Raw genomic sequence first — 18,121 nt, 5'->3', positions numbered from 1 at the left:
AATCTCAATATGCAAAATCAAATATTCATATCTTTATTTATAGGCCTACATAAACGCATACAATGTTTTGAACATGTTTACGTTTTGGATACAAAACTGGATAGCCGAAATTAGCTTTTAAGTTTATGCATGAATGTTGAAAAAGTTTTGCTATATTCTTTGTTGAAATATATTTTATTGTCATGAATTTGATTCAGTCACTTCCTCCTCTTTATCATCATCATGATGATTTGTTACGGTTGTTGACTCATTGTTGCTGTCTGTTTTTTCATCTTCTGCTCCATCTTCGTTATCCTCTGAGGTGTCCGTGTCCTCACTGGAACCGTCATCTTCCGGAGCACTACATACATAAATGAAGAACAAATTAACTTGGAACTCTTAAGAATGGGGTATTTTACCAGAAAATATTGTTTTATTGATTTTTGCTGATGGTAGGTCACTGTCCGTAAACTTAAAAAAGTTGTTAAAAGTGACAAATGACTAAGAAAACAAAAAGAAAATTGATTTTATATCAATTATCAATACATCACTACAAGATTTGCAAACAGTTCATTGGAGGGATTACCTAACTCTGAAAGAAATTATACATTTAATGCCCTCATGAGCAGTATTATGCTTACCACTGACGTCTGTTGGGATTCCCACATAATACTCCGGAGTTAACATCAAATGGATCTGTGAACAAGATGACGATTAGCTAATTGTTGGGAAGAAAAAATGCATAATTCACTGTGTTTGGGGCAATACTCCAGAGTTGCTGGAAATAATCACCCTGGTTCCAGACTTTTGAATCACTGCCCACATTTCCAGTTTGTTCAGTAATTCACACTAAAATCAAATGAATTAAAATCCAGTAAAAGTATGCTAAACTTCATTTCCATCAAATATTACTATGATTTCCCCATCCCAAAAGGGTTGTGAGACCAGTGTTTTTCCAATAAAAATGTTGCTGTGGTGACTGGTGAGTAGTGTTGTAGTACTCAAGACTGGTTAGACCATTTTTTTTAAAGGTCTCGGTCTTGTCTTGTCTCAACTTCTAAAGTCTTGGTTTTGTCTGGGTCTCGACAGGGCTCCTGTTAATCTTGTCACTCGGCTACTAACTAAATAAGTTAATTAATTTAATCAATAGTGATTTGGATATGGTTTTATTGATTTAAAAATGCTTTTGTTGCTTACAGTGAGAAAAAAAGTGGCCTTGGTCTTGTCTTGGTTTAATATGTTAAACCCTGGAAAAAAACACTGGAAGGGACCCTTGTTTGTTTCTTCTTCCTTACTTACCAAACTCCTCCTCATCCTCCTCTGCATTAGACGAGAGAAAGTCTTTTTCTACAGAGAGCACTTCTTCCTCTGACTTGCATGCAGCATAGCGATCCAGCAGAGCTTTATTGAGATCCAGGAACACTGTCCCCCACTTGAATTTCTCCAACAATAGCATGGCCAGCTCTTCAAAACCTGCAAAATCAGATGCCGTAGGTTAGAGTTTCACTGTCGTAACTTGTAACTGGAACCTAAAAGCAGTCAGGATGCAATACCATATTCCTGAATAACCATAACTAAAGCCTTACCGACAATGCAGAATGTGGCAGCAAAAGCCTCAACACAAGACAACTTGCAAGGCTTGCCATAGTTGACAGGGTTTGCTGCCACAAGGTACGGCAGTAACCTGGGATGAGTTCCGACCATCTTATTGAAGGGAGTCTCCTCTAGTTTGGCCCAGGAGCAATCAATCACTGCCAAACCATTTTGAGCCACAATCTCTCTGTGTGAAAAAGTCCACACAAAAGTTTGTCAATCACAAACTATTTGATCATCATTTGATCACAATAAAAATGTATGTATTAGAGAACATTCTAACAAAACATTAGCTATGGTTTAATACTCAATAATTGTACTAATTTCATATAGGATAGCAGTGAGTTTAGTCAGTGCTTTTTTAGAGGAAACAGCTTTACACACCTGTCCAATGGCGACACATACTTTGTTCCCATTGGACTTAGTATGAGGCCATTAAATCTCTGATTAAGGCGCAGGTTGCGCACAAAGCCCTTGCGCACAAGCTTTCTGCCGGTGCAACGTTTGGGATCACAGTGACCCAACTCCCACATGGCAAGTGGACAAGGCAGTTTCACCTGAGGGGCCTCTGCTCCCTCCTCGAGGTGGTGGCTTGCTGAAAAACACAGAGACAGAGGAAACAATGCACATTAAGATGGGCATGCGATTACTCTCACTTGAGCACAAGTTACCAAGATTTGCATGGTTTTCGTTTTTCATTACTATTTACTAACTTTACTTTCATATTTTAAATCAGCACATTAGAAGAGAATTTGATCAACCATTTCATTATAATTTGAGGGGATAACATTAAGGTAGGAATAGGAATACAAGAATGTCATCTAAATCGTGTACTGCTACTTTGGATACTTTGGTAATTGTGTCCTTCCTAAAATTTTATAATTTAGCATTTTATACAGTAAATCCTTAATACTTGGTCAACTATTAGTCTTGTAGCACACATGCAGAGCAGAAGTATAATTTTGGATCATAATAAATAGAGAAGGAAATATTACCTTCAAAAGCAGTGTGCATTTCGTCTGTAAAGGCCTCCAAGGATTTCCCCTTCATTTTATGCCTTTTGTCTTTGCTCTTGTTGTCAGGGTTCACAAACTTGCCCTGTTTCTTTCTTCCCATGTTTTGACAGCTAGTTAGCTAGTGCCTGCAGTCAAACTAACCAGCACAATTTACGTGCTTTACTCTCACGTGAAGCTAGCTAGCTACTCCACTGACACCAGCATGTGTACAGAATTGTTCTCGCGCAATGTAAACGCTTCGTATTTTATCCACGGGTACACCATTCATACGTTACAAGGACACTATCCCTATCCCAACACAACTCGTATGAGCTGTATAGTTTAAAAAATACAGTTTAGTTTGGCTTTGGCTACTTTAAATCGTGTATAAAGCACATCGCCAGTCCTGTAAGGTAAAACAGCGCATGCTCACATCTTATTTTGATCACGTGGGGTGTCACCTGACGAAAAGACAAACAAAGCCGGAAAATGTAGCAATGAAGAAAACGAAGAAAACTCCTCAGTAACACATTTCATTCGATTAAAAGTCAGCCATGCGCTATTTCTGTAACGGAATTCATCGTTTATTTAAGATATGGATGATCTTGGGGTGTCTTTTCAGTAAGTGCTTTTATATGGAGCTGACTGTAATAGTTTATATCACAGTGATAACAAACCAGATGTGTGTTAGCGTTGTATGAGTTGAGTTGGGTCTAATGTCGATCTGTTTTTTGTTTGTTTTTTACAGTGAACCATGGATTCGCCGGTAAAATGAAGATAGTTGAAGAGCCAAATACATTTGGGTACGTAAAGCCAAGAACACCCGTCACAAGGTTTCTTACAGATTATTATGTCTTAAAAGGCATTAAATACTTTTATTAAAAAATTAGACCACAATCGGTGGTCGGTTAAAATACTTTAAATCAATGTTTGTTTTTTTGGGACAAGACATGGGATCAATAATTGCTCCTGACATTGCAATTTAAAGCCTCAAAATAATTGGTAGCATATCATTTACAAATGCCAATGACAATGACATTTAAAAAAAAGTTTTAAATCTAACTTGCGTTTAACTGCTGGAACTCTGTCAAAATAGTTGCCATATGTTTACACTAGCTTCTTTCCTGACTGTTTTCTCTGTGTTTAGGTTGAACAATCCCTTTCTGGCTGGGGGAAGCAGACTACAGCCTAGAGTGCCTCCATCTCCGGTGTCTGGTAAAAGATGTTAACATTATTTAAAAGCCGAGTTTCATTTGAACTGTAAATCAAACAGTGTGAAGGGGGAAAAGGGTTAACCAGGAGATGTTGACTAAAATCAAGTGATTTTTTTGGGTCGATCAACCACATATCATGTCATCAACACTAATGTTTTCCTCCAGGCCCTGCACATCTTCATCGGCTTGCTGGAAAATGCTTCAGCTTGACAGAGTCTACGTAAGTATTTTATGTTGCATTGCATATCGTGCAGTTTTGAACGCTGATTGTTAATTCATGCGTGTCACATCAGAGCATCTGTGGAAAAAAAACGTAACTGAGTGTTTGTGTGCCTGGTCATTTTGCAGGTATAAATATGAATTCTGTCCCTTTCACAACATCACCCAACATGAGCAGTCGTTTCGATGGAATGCATACAGCGGGATACTTGGGTAATGTTTATGGATGCTTTACATTCAACTCAAGGCTAAGTATCATTTTGTGAATGATTAGTCATTAAGCTGTTTGTTTTTTTGTGAAAGCAGCCTGTTGTGTGTTGCCTAACAGGATCTGGAACGAGTGGGAGATGGAAAATAACACTTTCTCAGGCATGTGGATGAGAGACGGGGATACTTGTGGGACCAAAAACAGACAAACAAAGGTCAGCGGCCACTGGCTTCTTGTCTGTGTTTTCTCTTAAATAGAAGACCAATTAAGTAACACTTAAGTTGTAAATGAATAAAAACCTTAAAGAGGAACTATGATACTTTTCGACTTTTATGACCTATAAACGTTGTTATAATGATTTATAGTCATGTTTAACCATACTAGCGTATCAAATAATTACGTACATGCATTTAGACGTATTCCCTGCTTACCGTCTGGGGTGGTTATGTAGAACACTAAACACTAGGGCAGCCGGTCGAGAATTCACTTGTTAAAATTTCCGGGTATCGTGTCGTCACGTCCCCGGATGTTTCCATGTATGGTAATGCTGCTCAGGCAAGCTCCGGCCATGCCCCCACCTTCCTCTCTCAGAAATCTCCCCGCGCGCTGCTGGAAATGTTCCGGAAGGAAGGTAACCCATCACAACGGAGTGGGGTTTGCAGGAGGGGGGGGGGGGGGGAGGGGCGGAGAAGCTCAAGGCAGTGTGTAGAGCAGACTGCTGTGCTCGCTAGGTTGAGAGGAAGAGTGTCCTGAAAATCTACATGGTTTTTTGTGATGTGATTCGTGTCAGGTTGCTCTATAGCAGTTTTTAACAAGAAATTAAGACCAGAAAAGTAGTATAATAGGAGATCTTTAAATAAAGAACTCATCAATTACATTTTAATTAAGACAACATTTAATTTATCAACATATCAGACATACAACTCCCCCAGGATCGTTGTCACAATTACATTTCAAAGATGAACATTACAACACATGTAAATGGTGTTTCTTTTAATTTTTCCGTAGGCGATTTTTGTCTGCAGTGCCAGCAGCAAACTTGCTCAAGTCTCAGAGCCCAGTACTTGTGTGTATTCGCTAACCTTTGAGACCCCACTTGTTTGCCACCCTCATTCTCTTTTAGGTAAGATAAAATCTTACAGCTCAGGTCAGCAGGGTAAGTCAGTGTTAATAATAATTATTTTTTCATAATTTGTATTCCCTATTTTTTTAGTGTACCCAACACTTAATGAAAAGCTGCAAGGGGAATGGAATGAAGCGGAGCAGGCTCGCTATGAAGGTCTCATTACTGAGCAGGTAAGGAGCAGATGTAACAGCACAACTAATGAAATGTATAGGTCCTTTTGTTCCATTTGCTTTGAGAATGATACAGTAATTTGCATCTTCAAGGTACTTTAAGATATATCTTATTTTACCATTATTTTCCAGTTTTAGTCATTTATTCAATGGATTTGTCTACTAACACACAATGAATGTTTGTTGCAGGGATACAATAATCTGCTGAGGGATATTTTTGAGGATGCTGGTCTTCTGAAGAGCCAGAAAGTGAAGATAAAGCTGCCAGATGTCGCAGCTGATTTAGAAACACACAGCCCTTTACAGATATGTGAAGAGGTGTGTCTATTTGTTATCTTCGAAATAACACAGCCTGCAAAATAATGTATATCATGAAAATACTGTTGAAAATTTGTGACAGAAACTTTATATATTTTTTAAATGTCATACAGGATTTGCAAAAAAAGAGAGACGAGATTAAGAGACTGCGTGCTCTCCTCACGCAACACAACATTCCTTTGGATTCAAAGCAAAGTTAGTGAAATCAACAATGCTGAATTCACTCATTTAATATATATATTTTTTTAAACTGGTGATAATGACGTTTTGCGCATTCTCTTTTCTAGGTGCCGCAGATGAAGTGAAAAGCACGGCGAGTGTCACAGTTAAGGATCAACACCAAAGGGGAGACACTGGCGTCATTGATCTACAGTGAATATCTCCCAGAACAGGTCACCGTCTCAATATATAAAGCACATGACTGGATTATAAAGATTTTGGTTGGACAATGCTTGGCGGTGTTGCTGGCACTAAGCATTTCAAGAATGGACAAAAAAACTAAACTGAACTCAGTTGTGGATGACAAACTTTTCAGATTTGTCAGAGGAGTTGTGACATTCAGTGCTCTCTCCAGGACTTTCATCAGAAAGGCTCATCCTAATAATTTGAATTCTGTAAACTCGCCAGATATGGAGAAATAAAAAGGTGTTTCAAGACGGAAATTCAATGTTATCATGTTTCAACATTTAAGTCTTAAGCAGGTAAACAAACTTTTTTTGTTACAATAGAGAATATCGGGTCCCTACAAACCATGTCAGGTTAAATCACAAGCAATCCTCTGCCCTTCTTTTTTCTAGAAAGGACCAGGGAATATAACTGGATTAAAAAAATATATTAATAACAAAAAAAGCATTTTATCAAATAATTGGTTTTCATTAGATTCAAACCTAAAGGCATAAAGTGATGTCAACCTCTAACAGATAGGGGTATGGTGTTATTTATGCTTGGCTTAATACAATAACATTTTAATGTCTTTGGAATATTATGCATACTGTATTTGGGTGTATTTTTATAAATCCAGGAAGTGATGTCACCAGCCCACACCCACATATAGACACTCTGCTTCCTTCCTGAAAAGGTTGTAACCTGAATTAAGAGTCAAAACATTAGTCTCTAGTGCAGGAGTCCTATATATCCCTGATCCTCTAACAGCTGCTCCTATACATACTGTACATCTGTACTGGGCATTGGCTTTTATGAACAGTATATAAGTTCCAATGTGATAACCACAGCACAAACTTGTGAGGGTTTAATTAATGTAAGGGTCCATATTCCTCTACACCAAAAAGTGTATCATGCTAATACTTTTAAGTGGATAAGAAAAGTTATCTCATCAGTGACTTCACACATTATGGGGCTTTGACACGCACAAACATGTCTCGACTGCGAACATTCCTGAGACTTTCAGCTCCAACAGTCTTTAAGCTTTCCGTTTCATCTCTAGGGATTTACATACTCATCCATCTATAATGGTGAAACTCTGCCTCCTCTGAATTGTTTTACAACATTAACAGTTCAAAAAAGTAGTTAAAACCACCAACTGTGTAAAAAAAAACTTGTAAAGTTTAATCTTTTACAAAATGGTTTTGGTCATCTGGCAATACACAATAGTCATTACAAAAAAAGAAAAAGGGACCTAGACAAACATAACGTGAGGAATACTGGTTATGTAATCATAACTGGTCCTTTCACCAAAGAATCATTCCAAATTATATTTATGTGTAAAACAATAAAGTTTAAATCCTCCTATGCGAGACCAGGGCGGTAATTCAGTCCACAGATCAACAATCTTGGTTCAGGTGAGGAGCTGGATGACTTCTCTGGCTCTGTGCGCCCTCTGCTGGACAGCTTTGTCCTCTGGTGCCTGTCCTGATTCTTCAACCAGGGCCAAGGCTTTCTTCGCTGTGGTGTCTCGGGCTCCACCTTGAAGCCCCTCCAGGTACTCCAGCAACAAAGAGTACTTCTCATCTGGAATCTGCGGAAAATGAAGATTTATAATGATCACGCTGCTTGAATCCTGATTGATGTCCATTTCAATACTCTAATTAATAAATGAGCGAGTAAGTATTTATTTTAAATATGTTCTACTTCTGAAAACAATAATTCTAGGCAGCACAAGCAAGGTTATTTAAATGTATTTTAGGGCAGTTCATAATGATTGGTATTAAAGAAATAGTGACATTTAAAAATAATTTTTAGATATCTTCTTGTATTCTACAAAAGGTTGTAACTGCTCAAATATGCTATATTCACAAAATACTAATAAAAAATAAGTGTTAAAAAACATACTATTATACTTTTTGAATGGAGAACAGAGTGGGTGTAACTCAAACTAATCAAACAGGAAGACACAGCTCTAATATTTGCACCTCCCTCACCCTAAACCATAGTTGAGAAAACCCCCACAAGTTATCATTATCATTGTGCGCTCTCTCAGGCTTATTTTACCTTTTCTGAGTCGAACATGTGTTGCAGTAACCACGTCTGCCTGATCTTCTGGAACTTCCACTCAGAACGGTTTTCAGCCCAGCTGTAAAGACAAACACAGGCGCGAGTTGAAGGCATGGAGGTTGCAGAATTAAATCATAAAACTGAGTGCAATAGTCTGCAACAAATACTAAATTTCTGAATCTTACGTTTGGTTTGTTTTATGTGTTGTTAATACTGGGTTGCATTTAGTGTCCACTTTATTCTGTCCTTCGATGTACCGGTACATAACAAGGGGACAGGAAAGAATCACAGAAACATGACCTTGAAAAGGGACTTAGTGACATAGTGTTATAATGCCTGAGGCTGATAGAAACTTCCAAACTAAGTGAACCAAATTTTGTTTTGTCTGACGCGCCTTCAGAGCCACAGAAGATATTATACAGCTGCTTTTACAGGCTGGGTCTTACTTCTTATGACTAGTCAACTGGACCGTATGTGCATAATCAGTCAGGAATCCCTTTAAGGTATAATTCAATGTATGCATCATATTCAACACCACATACAAAAGCCTCATCCATTACCAGAGTTGATGCAATACCTCTTACCAAAGTAGCAGTCATGTATTGAGGGCTGTATTTCATTGTATTACATTGTTCATGTGTTCCTGATTATGTTTCCCTGTTTTGTTTTGTTTTTCGCTCTGAAATGTTACTAAGGACATTTTGTTATATTTAGTGCCATAAGCAGTGGACAACAGGCCAAAGAGGGGCAGTTTGTGAAACACTTTTGGTCTTGGATCCATATCATGGCTTAAATACCTGAAAAGTAAATGTGAATATTGCACGCAGGTGCAGTTGTTTTTGAGCCATCTACTGTTTGCTTCCTGGGTAAGTGGATACATACATGGGGTTTTGCTTTGGATCTAGGGGTTTATATGCAAGGGGTGATGACAGAACAGACAAGAGGCCTATCCGGTTGTGGCTCTTACCAGGTGAGGTAATCTAAAGCCTGCCCCGATGCAGTGGGTCCAGTTGCTTCAGTTTTCTCTGGAGTCTCTCCCTCAGCTTTGAGCCTCTTCTTCTCTTCCTTTTTCAGGATCTTCTTCATCTTCCTCTCCATGACCCGCTTCTCCTCTGGGCTCAAGTCCTCCTCTCCCTCCACCAGCTCCTGTGTCCCCTCCAGGCCATGGGGCGGTTCTGAAATCTGTCAGGCCAAAGCAAAAGCAAAAAGGCTTGTGGGTAATTATCGACATCAGCAGACCTTCCTTTGTAGACCCTTATCATTTTATGTTTTCGGGTAAAACAGTAATAAAAAAAAACAAAATAACCCATACTGACTGTGATTGGATGATAAGATTAGAACAATAATTTAATTCATTTGTTTACATTAACAGTCCCTTCCTGTCAAGTTTTTCTGCGTCAGCGCAGAGCTTATCTCCCATTCGCCTCAAACATTCTTCTGTATGACAAATAAATGTGACCTTTTATTGTTCTTCAAATCTACAGTGTAAAGAAAGGCGACAGCGAAATGCAAGTTTTCAGTTTGATGACTTCCTGTAGCGCTGCAGCACAGAGGGACGTTTCCTGTATCTACAGCTTTATGAGGTCACACATTTACATAGCGTGCCGAAGTTTACTGTGGCTTTAGAGCTGCATTCGGTGCACACATGTTTATCCATAGCACAGGCTTGCACTGTTTAAAATTAATAACAGTTTCATGACTACGAAACTGCAGAGAAAACAACATTTCACTTTGTAATAAGGTGAAAATTTGTAGGTCCCCCCCATTTTTCTGCAGAAAAGATTTGAACTAAGCAATTTCAAAATGAACTTTAAATAGAAATAAAGAACTACATTAAAGCAGTCTCACTGCTGCAGCCAGTAACCACAGCACAACTGTGTTTTACTCTCAGGGGAAGTTAAACAAGGGCCTCAGTATGCTCTCCTCTGATTTAACGGACCTCAGTCTGCAGTGATGAAAAAAGAGGGAGGGAGAGGAGGGAGGGAAAGATTCTGATCACATGGACACGCAGTCATTCTGAAAATATGCTTGCAGGGTATTGGCCACAGAGAATAGAAAAAGTCCTTCACAACGAGCAATTGCGGCCACGCAACGGGCATCATCTTCAGAGCTTTGAGACGATCGGCAGCGTCGAGCTGGTGTATACAAAACAGAAAGCGAGGGTGTGACGAAAGCAAAAAAAAAAATGGTAAGTGGAACCATGTGTTTTTACCGAGCAGGGAGTTCCTCAAAGGGACAGACAAAGACTGGCTAACGACGTGTAGTCAGAAAAAACTTTAGAAAGTAAACCCTTTTAGCCAGATGTGTAAATATATATCTGTATTTAGAAATCTATTATGATCCTGTTTATTTTAATGTACTACATTTTGTAAGAGTACGTTACCATTTAGTCATTCACAGGCTGAGAGGAAGTAAAAATGGATTAAAAGAAACAGCTGAATCAATGAGTTTAGTAGCTCTAAGAAGATAATTCTAAACCATGTATTTCCAGTTATTTTGTGCACTCAAAAAAAGACACCAGGGTATTTCTATTTGAACCCCAATGATGTGATAGTTCTGTAGATTTTTGTTGATGGGAGGAAATGTGGAGGGGCGTGATGCTGAAGTGGACAGGATCTCATCAGTGGGCGTTTTCTCTCTTTCATTTCCAGTCTAATCAAAGCATGGACTCATCGTTAACCACTGAGATGAACACCACCACTCCGGTTTCAGACACTTCTGCAACCATGGAAACCTCCACCTCAACAGTCTCCTCTACCGCTATGCTAGATCTGATCGCCGCCAATGACATCATCTCCAGGGCAAACTATATCTACAGTTTTTTAGCGGCGTTGGGCTTTGTCTCAGCCTGCTTCCTCCTCTACAGCTTCATCCAGACGTACCGAGGGCAGAGACGGCTGGCCTGGCTCGACTGCCTTCTCTGGGCCTTCTGCGGCTTCCAGGTGCTGCTCCTGCTCCTGTCTCTGCACGCGGTGGCCTACAGGCCGGCCTACCTGGTGACCACGGGTTTGGGCTGTGCCGCGCTCTCTTTCTTCGTCAACACGGCCTCTCTTTGCGGACTGTTGGTCTTGGTGCTCATGGCTTACGTCCTAACCCTGGATCCGCCGTCCCACGCCCTATTGAGGAAGCCCGGCGTCTGCGTTGCCCTGGTGATACTGACCTCTGTCTTGATTTCTCTAGTGCTGGCTGGTATCCGCGGACCCAGAGACGGTCTGAAGGAAGAGGGCAACTGTTTCATGGATCCAGTCAGTGCTGGTGTTCCGTACGCAGCTGCAAGGTTGACCCTGGCTTTGTTGATTCCCTACGTCCTCCAACTGGGGCTTGTGATAGGCGGCTGCGTGCGGCAGTGGAAGTCTAAAGGGCGTTTCCTGTCTGGCTCCGAGGAGGGTCCTGTTTTCCTGACGGTCACCATGGCAACATTCTTCTGCCAACTTTTCTATGGCGTGGCGCTGGTGAGGGGAGCACAGCTGGAGAGGGAGGGGCTGAGCCACCGAGAGCGAGTGTTTCTGAGTGTGGCAGAGTTGGTGCTGTTCTCGGGGAGCAGCGCCAGCCTGCTGCTGGTGCTGCTGGTGCACAGGCCGTGTCGGGAGAGTCTCCACGGAGCGTTCAGGCAGCTGAGGGACTGCTGTCGAAGCCCGGGGCGCACGCAGCCCAACAGGAACATCATAGCGCCCCACATCGAGATCACAGACACGCTGCAGGACATAGAGTCATAGAGGACGATAACTGTCTAATATGTGAGAGAAAAGACCTCTTCTGATGCTACGAATTAAAGACTTGAGAACCGATGAATGATACATATCTTTTTGGCTAACTTTTGAAATGCTTTTGCCGTTTATTTTTCCCAAAAGCAAATGTTTTTACATATGCAGTTTCTTTTTTTTATGATTCAAAGTTTGCACAACGTTTTCATAATTTTTTTACCATTTTGTACCTCTTTTTTGTTATAAAAAATGGAAGTGTTTCTTTTTTACAAAAAATATACAGTAAGATATGCTGTAAATCTTCAGAACTGTGCAACCTGCTGGTACAGTCCTTATTGTTACTATGTCAATATGTTGATATGCAGTTTGTTGTAATCAACAAGTAATAAAAAGGGAGCTATGGTCAGTGAAATTGTAAATCTCTTGAACCTGCTTTTGGACACACCTCTCCTCTTGGAAAACAGACTCCGTTTACTTTGACTCAATTTGCACAAAAGCCCATTTAGACCGAATGCCTGGAAAAACAGCTGCAATCCCCAGAATGCCACATAGGAAACATTTAGTCCAGGAACATAAGTCATATTCTATGTTCAGGGCCAACAGCGTCAATAATCTTCATATTATTAAAGTGGTTAATAGATCCAACAAGTGACACTCTGAACTTTCCAACTCGTTTCAAGAAACTGCTGGGCAACTTTTCTAGGAATAAGCGACCTGCGTAGACCACATCTTGTATCGGTACCAACAGTAAACCAGGCACCAGTAGGAAAAGTAATACGGGAGCCTGTGTTGCATAAGTGTGGCGTAATGTTAAATGTCAGACCTGATTCACACTTTGTGCAATCATAGCGGCAATACTGAAAACCAGAGACCTCTCATATGTGTCGCACAATCATTACATAAGGGAAAAACTTTGCACATCCGTTTCTTGAGACAGGTGCGTAGGAGAGTGAAGAGTAAATCCAAAAAAGAAAGTAGCCTCCGGCAAACGGTGACTTGCAAAATACATTGTTTATTTGCTGAAACACTTCAGTACCAGACCTTCATCAGGCAGTAAATCATTATATGCAAGATGTGATGCACTGCAGCATTAACTCGGTAAATCCTCTACACTCAAACAGGTGCCTGTAAACCTAAATAAAAGCAACATGGCTGACAAATTAAACCATTTTTCGAGTCTTGGGCAAGCAAAGATTAAGTTAAAAACTATCCCTGTCCGTCCTTGTATCCCTGTTTTGTTTTGTGTAAATAAACTTTTCAGTCAGACTTCAAGAAGATTCCCCCAACTCCCATATTTATATATTTTAACATTCTACAATCATAGTCATGTTCACGCTTCGGTGCAAGTGTTGACAAGTCTGCCACTTGTTCCAGTTAATACAATTTATTTCATATAATAAGTGATGTTCGATATGACCACCAGCGTATGATGAAAAGCAGGTTTGGCAAAAAAGAAGCGACTTGTGTGCGTCTGTGTGTGTGAGCCTGCATTGTTCGTTTGTGTTTCTGAGTGTAAGGTGGTGGGCGGAACCACAACGCAACTATAGTTTTACTGTTACACCTGCTTTCACAGTCAACACCGTACATACAGGAGGATCGGAGGTCCGCAATGCACAGCAAATAAACTTCAGGTAAGCTTTTTTTATATGAAATCACAAATAGATTTGTTTAAATCTTTAGGATTTCAAACTATAGTCACTGTATTTGTCAATTGTAAATGAATCAACTGTTTTTCTAAAGCAATTGTAGCAAAACAACTTTCACAATTGTAAAAGCATTTTTCATCAATTGTATGCTTTTTATAAGATGGTTGACATAGGACAGATATCAGAAAACCAACATGCAACAGGTCCCCGCTTGGACTCAAACGAGGAACACTGTGGTTGGATTTACACCCCTAGATTAGAGCACCCCACTTTTAAAATTTTATATCCTCAAAATTAACTGTTAAGACTCAAATAAGGATGCATCTTCACTTTATAGCATTCTTTCTTAATCTTCACTCTGAAATAAATTCTGAAACTGCAGGAAATCTGAAATGTTTTCAAGAGAGAGCATAGTTTTATTACAATCTTAGAGCTGAGCTCTAAGATTGTAATAAACTATGCATAGTTTTAACTGATCTTGTGTGATTATCTTAAAGCAGTGATATGTGACACTTTTTATAGTTGGGTCTAATCACTCACACGAAAAACTAGAAAAAGCACTTTAACCCAATCTATTTCCCCCATTAACTAATGTTTAATATATTCAGTTTTATATGTCGGCCATTCATTGATAATTGATCACTTCTCCTCTCTGTCCAGAACCATCTGCACTACACATCCAAGACCAAAGAAATAGGAAACCTATGGCACCTCAGACTCCATAGGGACTAAAACCCCCTGCATATCTGCTAACTATGGCGACCTAATGGTTAGCCACTGCCAAAACATCACCAAAGTGAAATATGGACAGGACCATGTACGTGGAACACAGAGTCATCCCAGAGTTTAACTTCACCCCTCATCTAAATGACACCCGGGCGGTCAATGTGGATTTTCCACAGGCAGCTTCAGAGAGTCAGCAGCGTTACATCAGCCTCCTCCTCTCCTGCCTCTACACCGTCTTCCTGTTCCCCGTCGGCTTCGTCGGGAACGTCCTCATCTTATTGGTCAACCTGCACCACAGGGGCCGCTTGACCGCACCAGACCTTTACTTTGTGAACCTGGCTGTGGCCGACCTCGCCCTGGTGGCCGACTCCCTGATCGAGGTGTTCAACATAAAGCAAGGCTACTACGACATGCCCGGCCTCTGCACCTTCATGAACCTTTTCCAGCAGGGCAACATGTACAGCAGCGTCTTCTTCTTGACCTGGATGAGCTACGACCGCTTTGTGGCGCTGACCGGCCTTAAGGGTCGCAGCATGCCGCGCCCACGACTCTGCTGCAGCCTCATCTGGTTGTCCTCGTCCATGCTTGCTCTGCTTCCTTTTGTCATAGCTCAGAGGCAGCATGCCGGAGAGCTCCACTTCTGCTTCGCCAACCTGACACAGGTTCAGTGGCTGGAGGTGACGCTGGGCTTCTTGCTGCCTTTCTGCATCTTGGGTCTGTGCTACTGGAGGATAGCACAGGTCCTGAGGTGGAGCCAGAGGGAGCAGAAGAGGCCTCGTCGGCAGAAAGCCCTGCGGATGATCTCAGCAGCCGTGTTGGTCTTCTTCCTCTGCTGGCTCCCAGAGAACGCGTTCGTAACGGTACACCTTCTGAGAGGCGACGCAGACAGCGGCTCGCTGTGGCAGGATTACCCACTGACGGGTCACGCAGTCCGGCTGGCGGCCTTTTCCAACAGCTGCCTGAACCCGCTCATTTACAGCTTCCTAGGGGAAACCTTTTGGGACAAACTGAGGCTTTTTCTAGGGCAGAAAATAGATGGACCCCACTTCAAAGGTCGACCCTCAGGAAAATTCATCAATGTACCAGCTGCAAGTAACCATGCAACATGTGACAAACCAGGCCAGTCAACACGTTTCACCTCTGACGTCCTTCCACAAACAGTTATACTCCCCTCAAGTAAAAGCAAACTGCACATGGTTCATGGCACAGATAATAGTTAACAACATATCTGTGACATTAGGGCAAAGACAGTTCTCATTAATTGACAATGTAAAAGCCAGGACTCCAACTGTTGTGGACATTTTTATGTGGAATTATTGAAGGTGTATGCATACCATTTACTGAAAAGTGATTTGACCTCAAATCAATATCACGATTAATTGAACATTTTGCGTCTATAAAGATTAATGAACTATTATATAGTTTTGCAACAATTAACTATGTATGGTTATTTATTGAATAGTTCCAACTAAAATCAAAGCTTTGCTTGAAATGAAAAGTAGAAAGTTCTCTTAAACATTAGAAAACAAAATAACTTTTCTTGCAAATTAAAAAATAAAAATAAAAATATTGCTACTGAAAAATAGAAAATAACTTGAATCTTGAAAGAATATTTGTCGGTTTCGGATTGTACAGCTCTATCTAAAGGTGTATTCAACTGTTATGAAATGTTATTCAAGGTCTGTGGCATTTTTTTATTAAAAGATCTTTTTTGGGGGGGGGGGGCATTTTTAATGCCTTATAGTGGAGAGAGACAGAGATGAAATGGGGCATAGAGGGGAAAGACATAGTATTCAAACTGGGTCCGCTATCAGGACTGAGCCTCAGGGGGGAACGCTAATGTTCTGTTTGTGTAAGGCAGGGGTGTCAAACATACGGCCCGCGGGCCGGATCCGGCCCGCGAGATGATTTGATCAGGCCCGCGACCTGTAGAGCATAAATTTCTGAGTATGTCAAAAAAAAAAGTAAGTCTCTAGCCCATTCCTGTGAGGAGTTATGAATTTTTAAAGAAATAACCGAAATGCTCACTCCTGCCGCTAGGGGGCAGCCTAAATAAAAAAGCACATTTTAGCAACGTGGGAAATGGTAAATGGCAATCCTGCTTCACCGCTATTAATGTTTCCTACAGTGCTTTATGGCAAAGTAAAAACCAAAAAAAAAAAAAAAAAAATATTTTTAGTATATTTATTTTATTACTTTTTTATAAAAATAAAACTATTTTTATTTTTAGTGCTGAACAATTAATGTACTAGCAAGCGTGGTGTGTCTGCGGCTCTGTGTGCGCAAAACGAGCAGGAGCATGCTAGTGTAGACCTACAAGATTTATTTCCTAATTTTCAATGCTGCTTTATTTTTATGTTTTAAATTGGGAAAAACGAATTCCAAAACAACCAATAACCTCTGTATTTAAAAATAAATCAAAACAGTAGAAGTTGCACTTTTATTTAATTGTATTTTGTACAGTCTGCATGTTTGCACAAAATGTGTCCCTGTACATATAGTAAACAAAATTGGACAACTGTAAGGTCAGTGCCTGTTGTATTTGTGTATTCAAATAAACAGTTGTTTATTTCATTAGTGCACATTGGCATCTTTGAGCAAAATACCCCCAAAATTTTTGCTGCGGCGCTGCGCGCCGCACCTCCTATTCCCATGGCCGGCAGCAACCTTTACTAAGACATTTCCTGGGGGGTACAGAGATCCCTTGTGATCCGTGATAATGTAGGTTACAAATGTAGGCTGAGTGATAAAGCATATTACTGAAAAACAAAGTTAGGGATTTGGAGTTATTTTGCCATTATTTTACTAGTCCGGCCCACCTGAGATCAGAGAGGCTGTATGTGGCCCTCGAACCAAAATGAGTTTGACACCCCTGGTGTAAGGGATGTACAAGACTTGCTCAGCACCAGTAAAACGTTTTCTTTACGAAGCAACGCAGATCAACAGTATAAAAGTATGCACATGTCAAACAGCTCACATTCTTACCTCAGTTTGCTCAGCCATTTGTTTCTTTTTGCGTTTCTTTTCCTTTTTCTGATTTTTATCATCTGCTTCAACTGTCATGTCAGGTACCTGTACTGGGGCGTCCTGAATTATATTTAAAAAAAAATATTATTTTCTTTAATAATTACAGATTGTGTCATCTAAAAACAGGTACAGGTCCAAGGGCTGCTCACCTCTATGTCCAGCTTTCTCTTTTTCTTTTTTACTTTGGTGTCCATAATTTCTTCAGCATGAACCTCAATGGCATCCGAACTCAACTTTTTCTTTTTAGAAGCATGTGTGTCTGGTTTTATGGATTTGTCTTTCGCCATGAGATAATTTACTCCTAAGAAGCAAAAACATATGCACGTCACTACAGAAAAGATAAACACATATACACTGTTTTATATAGATCATACAATAAAAAAATATAAAGTATAAGTACAACTGAAATAAATGATTTACTAAACTACCCGTTTAACTCTTGGAGTTATAAAAGAGGTTTAACTGCATGAAGACCTTTATTTTCAACTTTATCCGCAGCCAAAAACACGAATATTGTACTGTCTCTCCAGCCACCACATAAACATTAAATCTCAATTAATCTTAATCAAAGCCGAAACATTTATTTTATTGTATTATTGATGTTATTAATCAATGTACTTACTTAAACTGTGTAAAGTTGAAGACGTGCAGATCTTTAGTGTTCGTGTTCAACGCAAACAGCATGGGAACTCAACCAGGAAGTAAAGTCGAGCGGATGAAGGGTGATTGGACAGATATCTCTATT

The 18,121-nt window shown here is 40.2% G+C and overlaps 5 protein-coding genes across 5 annotated transcripts; 3 read left to right on the top strand and 2 right to left on the bottom strand.

Moving 5' to 3' along the window:
• Positions 1-24: 24 nt before the first annotated feature.
• On the bottom strand, positions 25-2,970 carry tsr3 (TSR3 ribosome maturation factor). The gene is made up of 6 exons (XM_080048704.1): positions 2,568-2,970; positions 1,957-2,167; positions 1,566-1,759; positions 1,279-1,452; positions 621-675; positions 25-340 (listed from the first exon to the last, which is right to left on the bottom strand). The coding sequence occupies exons 1-6, from the start codon at positions 2,686-2,688 to the stop codon at positions 181-183; spliced, it is 915 nt and encodes a 304-aa protein (XP_079904830.1). The 5' UTR covers positions 2,689-2,970; the 3' UTR covers positions 25-180.
• Positions 2,971-3,047: 77 nt separating this feature from the next.
• Positions 3,048-7,243, top strand: gnptg (N-acetylglucosamine-1-phosphate transferase subunit gamma). The gene is made up of 11 exons (XM_080049659.1): positions 3,048-3,188; positions 3,316-3,370; positions 3,715-3,782; positions 3,947-4,001; positions 4,130-4,213; positions 4,329-4,422; positions 5,217-5,331; positions 5,422-5,504; positions 5,694-5,822; positions 5,936-6,017; positions 6,110-7,243. The coding sequence occupies exons 1-11, from the start codon at positions 3,122-3,124 to the stop codon at positions 6,196-6,198; spliced, it is 921 nt and encodes a 306-aa protein (XP_079905785.1). The 5' UTR covers positions 3,048-3,121; the 3' UTR covers positions 6,199-7,243.
• A 120-nt stretch (positions 7,244-7,363) lies between these two features.
• Positions 7,364-18,067, bottom strand: chlsn (cholesin). The gene is made up of 6 exons (XM_080049660.1): positions 17,999-18,067; positions 17,526-17,677; positions 17,335-17,436; positions 9,241-9,455; positions 8,271-8,352; positions 7,364-7,797 (listed from the first exon to the last, which is right to left on the bottom strand). Exons 2-6 carry the CDS (start codon positions 17,661-17,663, stop codon positions 7,618-7,620), a joined length of 717 nt encoding a protein of 238 aa, XP_079905786.1. The 5' UTR covers positions 17,664-17,677; positions 17,999-18,067; the 3' UTR covers positions 7,364-7,617.
• Positions 10,320-12,354, top strand: LOC307267348 (uncharacterized protein). Its single transcript, XM_080049657.1, has 2 exons — positions 10,320-10,461; positions 10,925-12,354. The coding sequence occupies exons 1-2, from the start codon at positions 10,459-10,461 to the stop codon at positions 11,987-11,989; spliced, it is 1,068 nt and encodes a 355-aa protein (XP_079905783.1). The 5' UTR covers positions 10,320-10,458; the 3' UTR covers positions 11,990-12,354.
• On the top strand, positions 14,427-15,569 carry LOC307267274 (G-protein coupled estrogen receptor 1-like; the record flags this gene model as incomplete). The annotated part of the gene is made up of 1 exon (XM_080049555.1): positions 14,427-15,569. One exon carries the CDS (start codon positions 14,427-14,429, stop codon positions 15,567-15,569), a length of 1,143 nt encoding a protein of 380 aa, XP_079905681.1.
• Positions 18,068-18,121: the final 54 nt, after the last annotated feature.

This window comes from Ammodytes marinus (assembly GCF_949987685.1).
Source record: "Ammodytes marinus genome assembly, chromosome: 20".
Classification (NCBI taxonomy): Eukaryota; Metazoa; Chordata; class Actinopteri; order Uranoscopiformes; family Ammodytidae; genus Ammodytes; species Ammodytes marinus.
The sequence above is the reverse complement of the archived record's forward strand: the minus strand, read 5'-3'. Positions and strand labels throughout refer to the sequence as shown.

What these genes read in the sequence shown, in the direction of transcription:
- chlsn (XM_080049660.1), bottom strand. Translation starts at nt 17,663, where the DNA reads ATGGCGAAAGACAAATCCATAAAACCAGACACACATGCTTCTAAAAAG. An exon ending in AGAGAAAGCTGGACATAGAG is followed by an intron (nt 17,437 to 17,525) that starts GTGAGCAGCCCT and finishes AATATAATTCAG; the next exon opens with GACGCCCCAGTACAGGTACC. An exon ending in GCTTTAGATTACCTCACCTG is followed by an intron (nt 8,353 to 9,240) that starts GTAAGAGCCACA and finishes TTGTCTTTACAG; the next exon opens with CTGGGCTGAAAACCGTTCTG.
- tsr3 (XM_080048704.1), bottom strand. Translation starts at nt 2,688, where the DNA reads ATGGGAAGAAAGAAACAGGGCAAGTTTGTGAACCCTGACAACAAGAGC. An exon ending in AATGCACACTGCTTTTGAAG is followed by an intron (nt 2,168 to 2,567) that starts GTAATATTTCCT and finishes TGTGTTTTTCAG; the next exon opens with CAAGCCACCACCTCGAGGAG. An exon ending in TATGTGTCGCCATTGGACAG is followed by an intron (nt 1,760 to 1,956) that starts GTGTGTAAAGCT and finishes TTTTTCACACAG; the next exon opens with AGAGATTGTGGCTCAAAATG.
- gnptg (XM_080049659.1), top strand. Translation starts at nt 3,122, where the DNA reads ATGCGCTATTTCTGTAACGGAATTCATCGTTTATTTAAGATATGGATG. An exon ending in CCAAAAACAGACAAACAAAG is followed by an intron (nt 4,423 to 5,216) that starts GTCAGCGGCCAC and finishes ATTTTTCCGTAG; the next exon opens with GCGATTTTTGTCTGCAGTGC. An exon ending in TCCTTTGGATTCAAAGCAAA is followed by an intron (nt 6,018 to 6,109) that starts GTTAGTGAAATC and finishes TCTCTTTTCTAG; the next exon opens with GTGCCGCAGATGAAGTGAAA.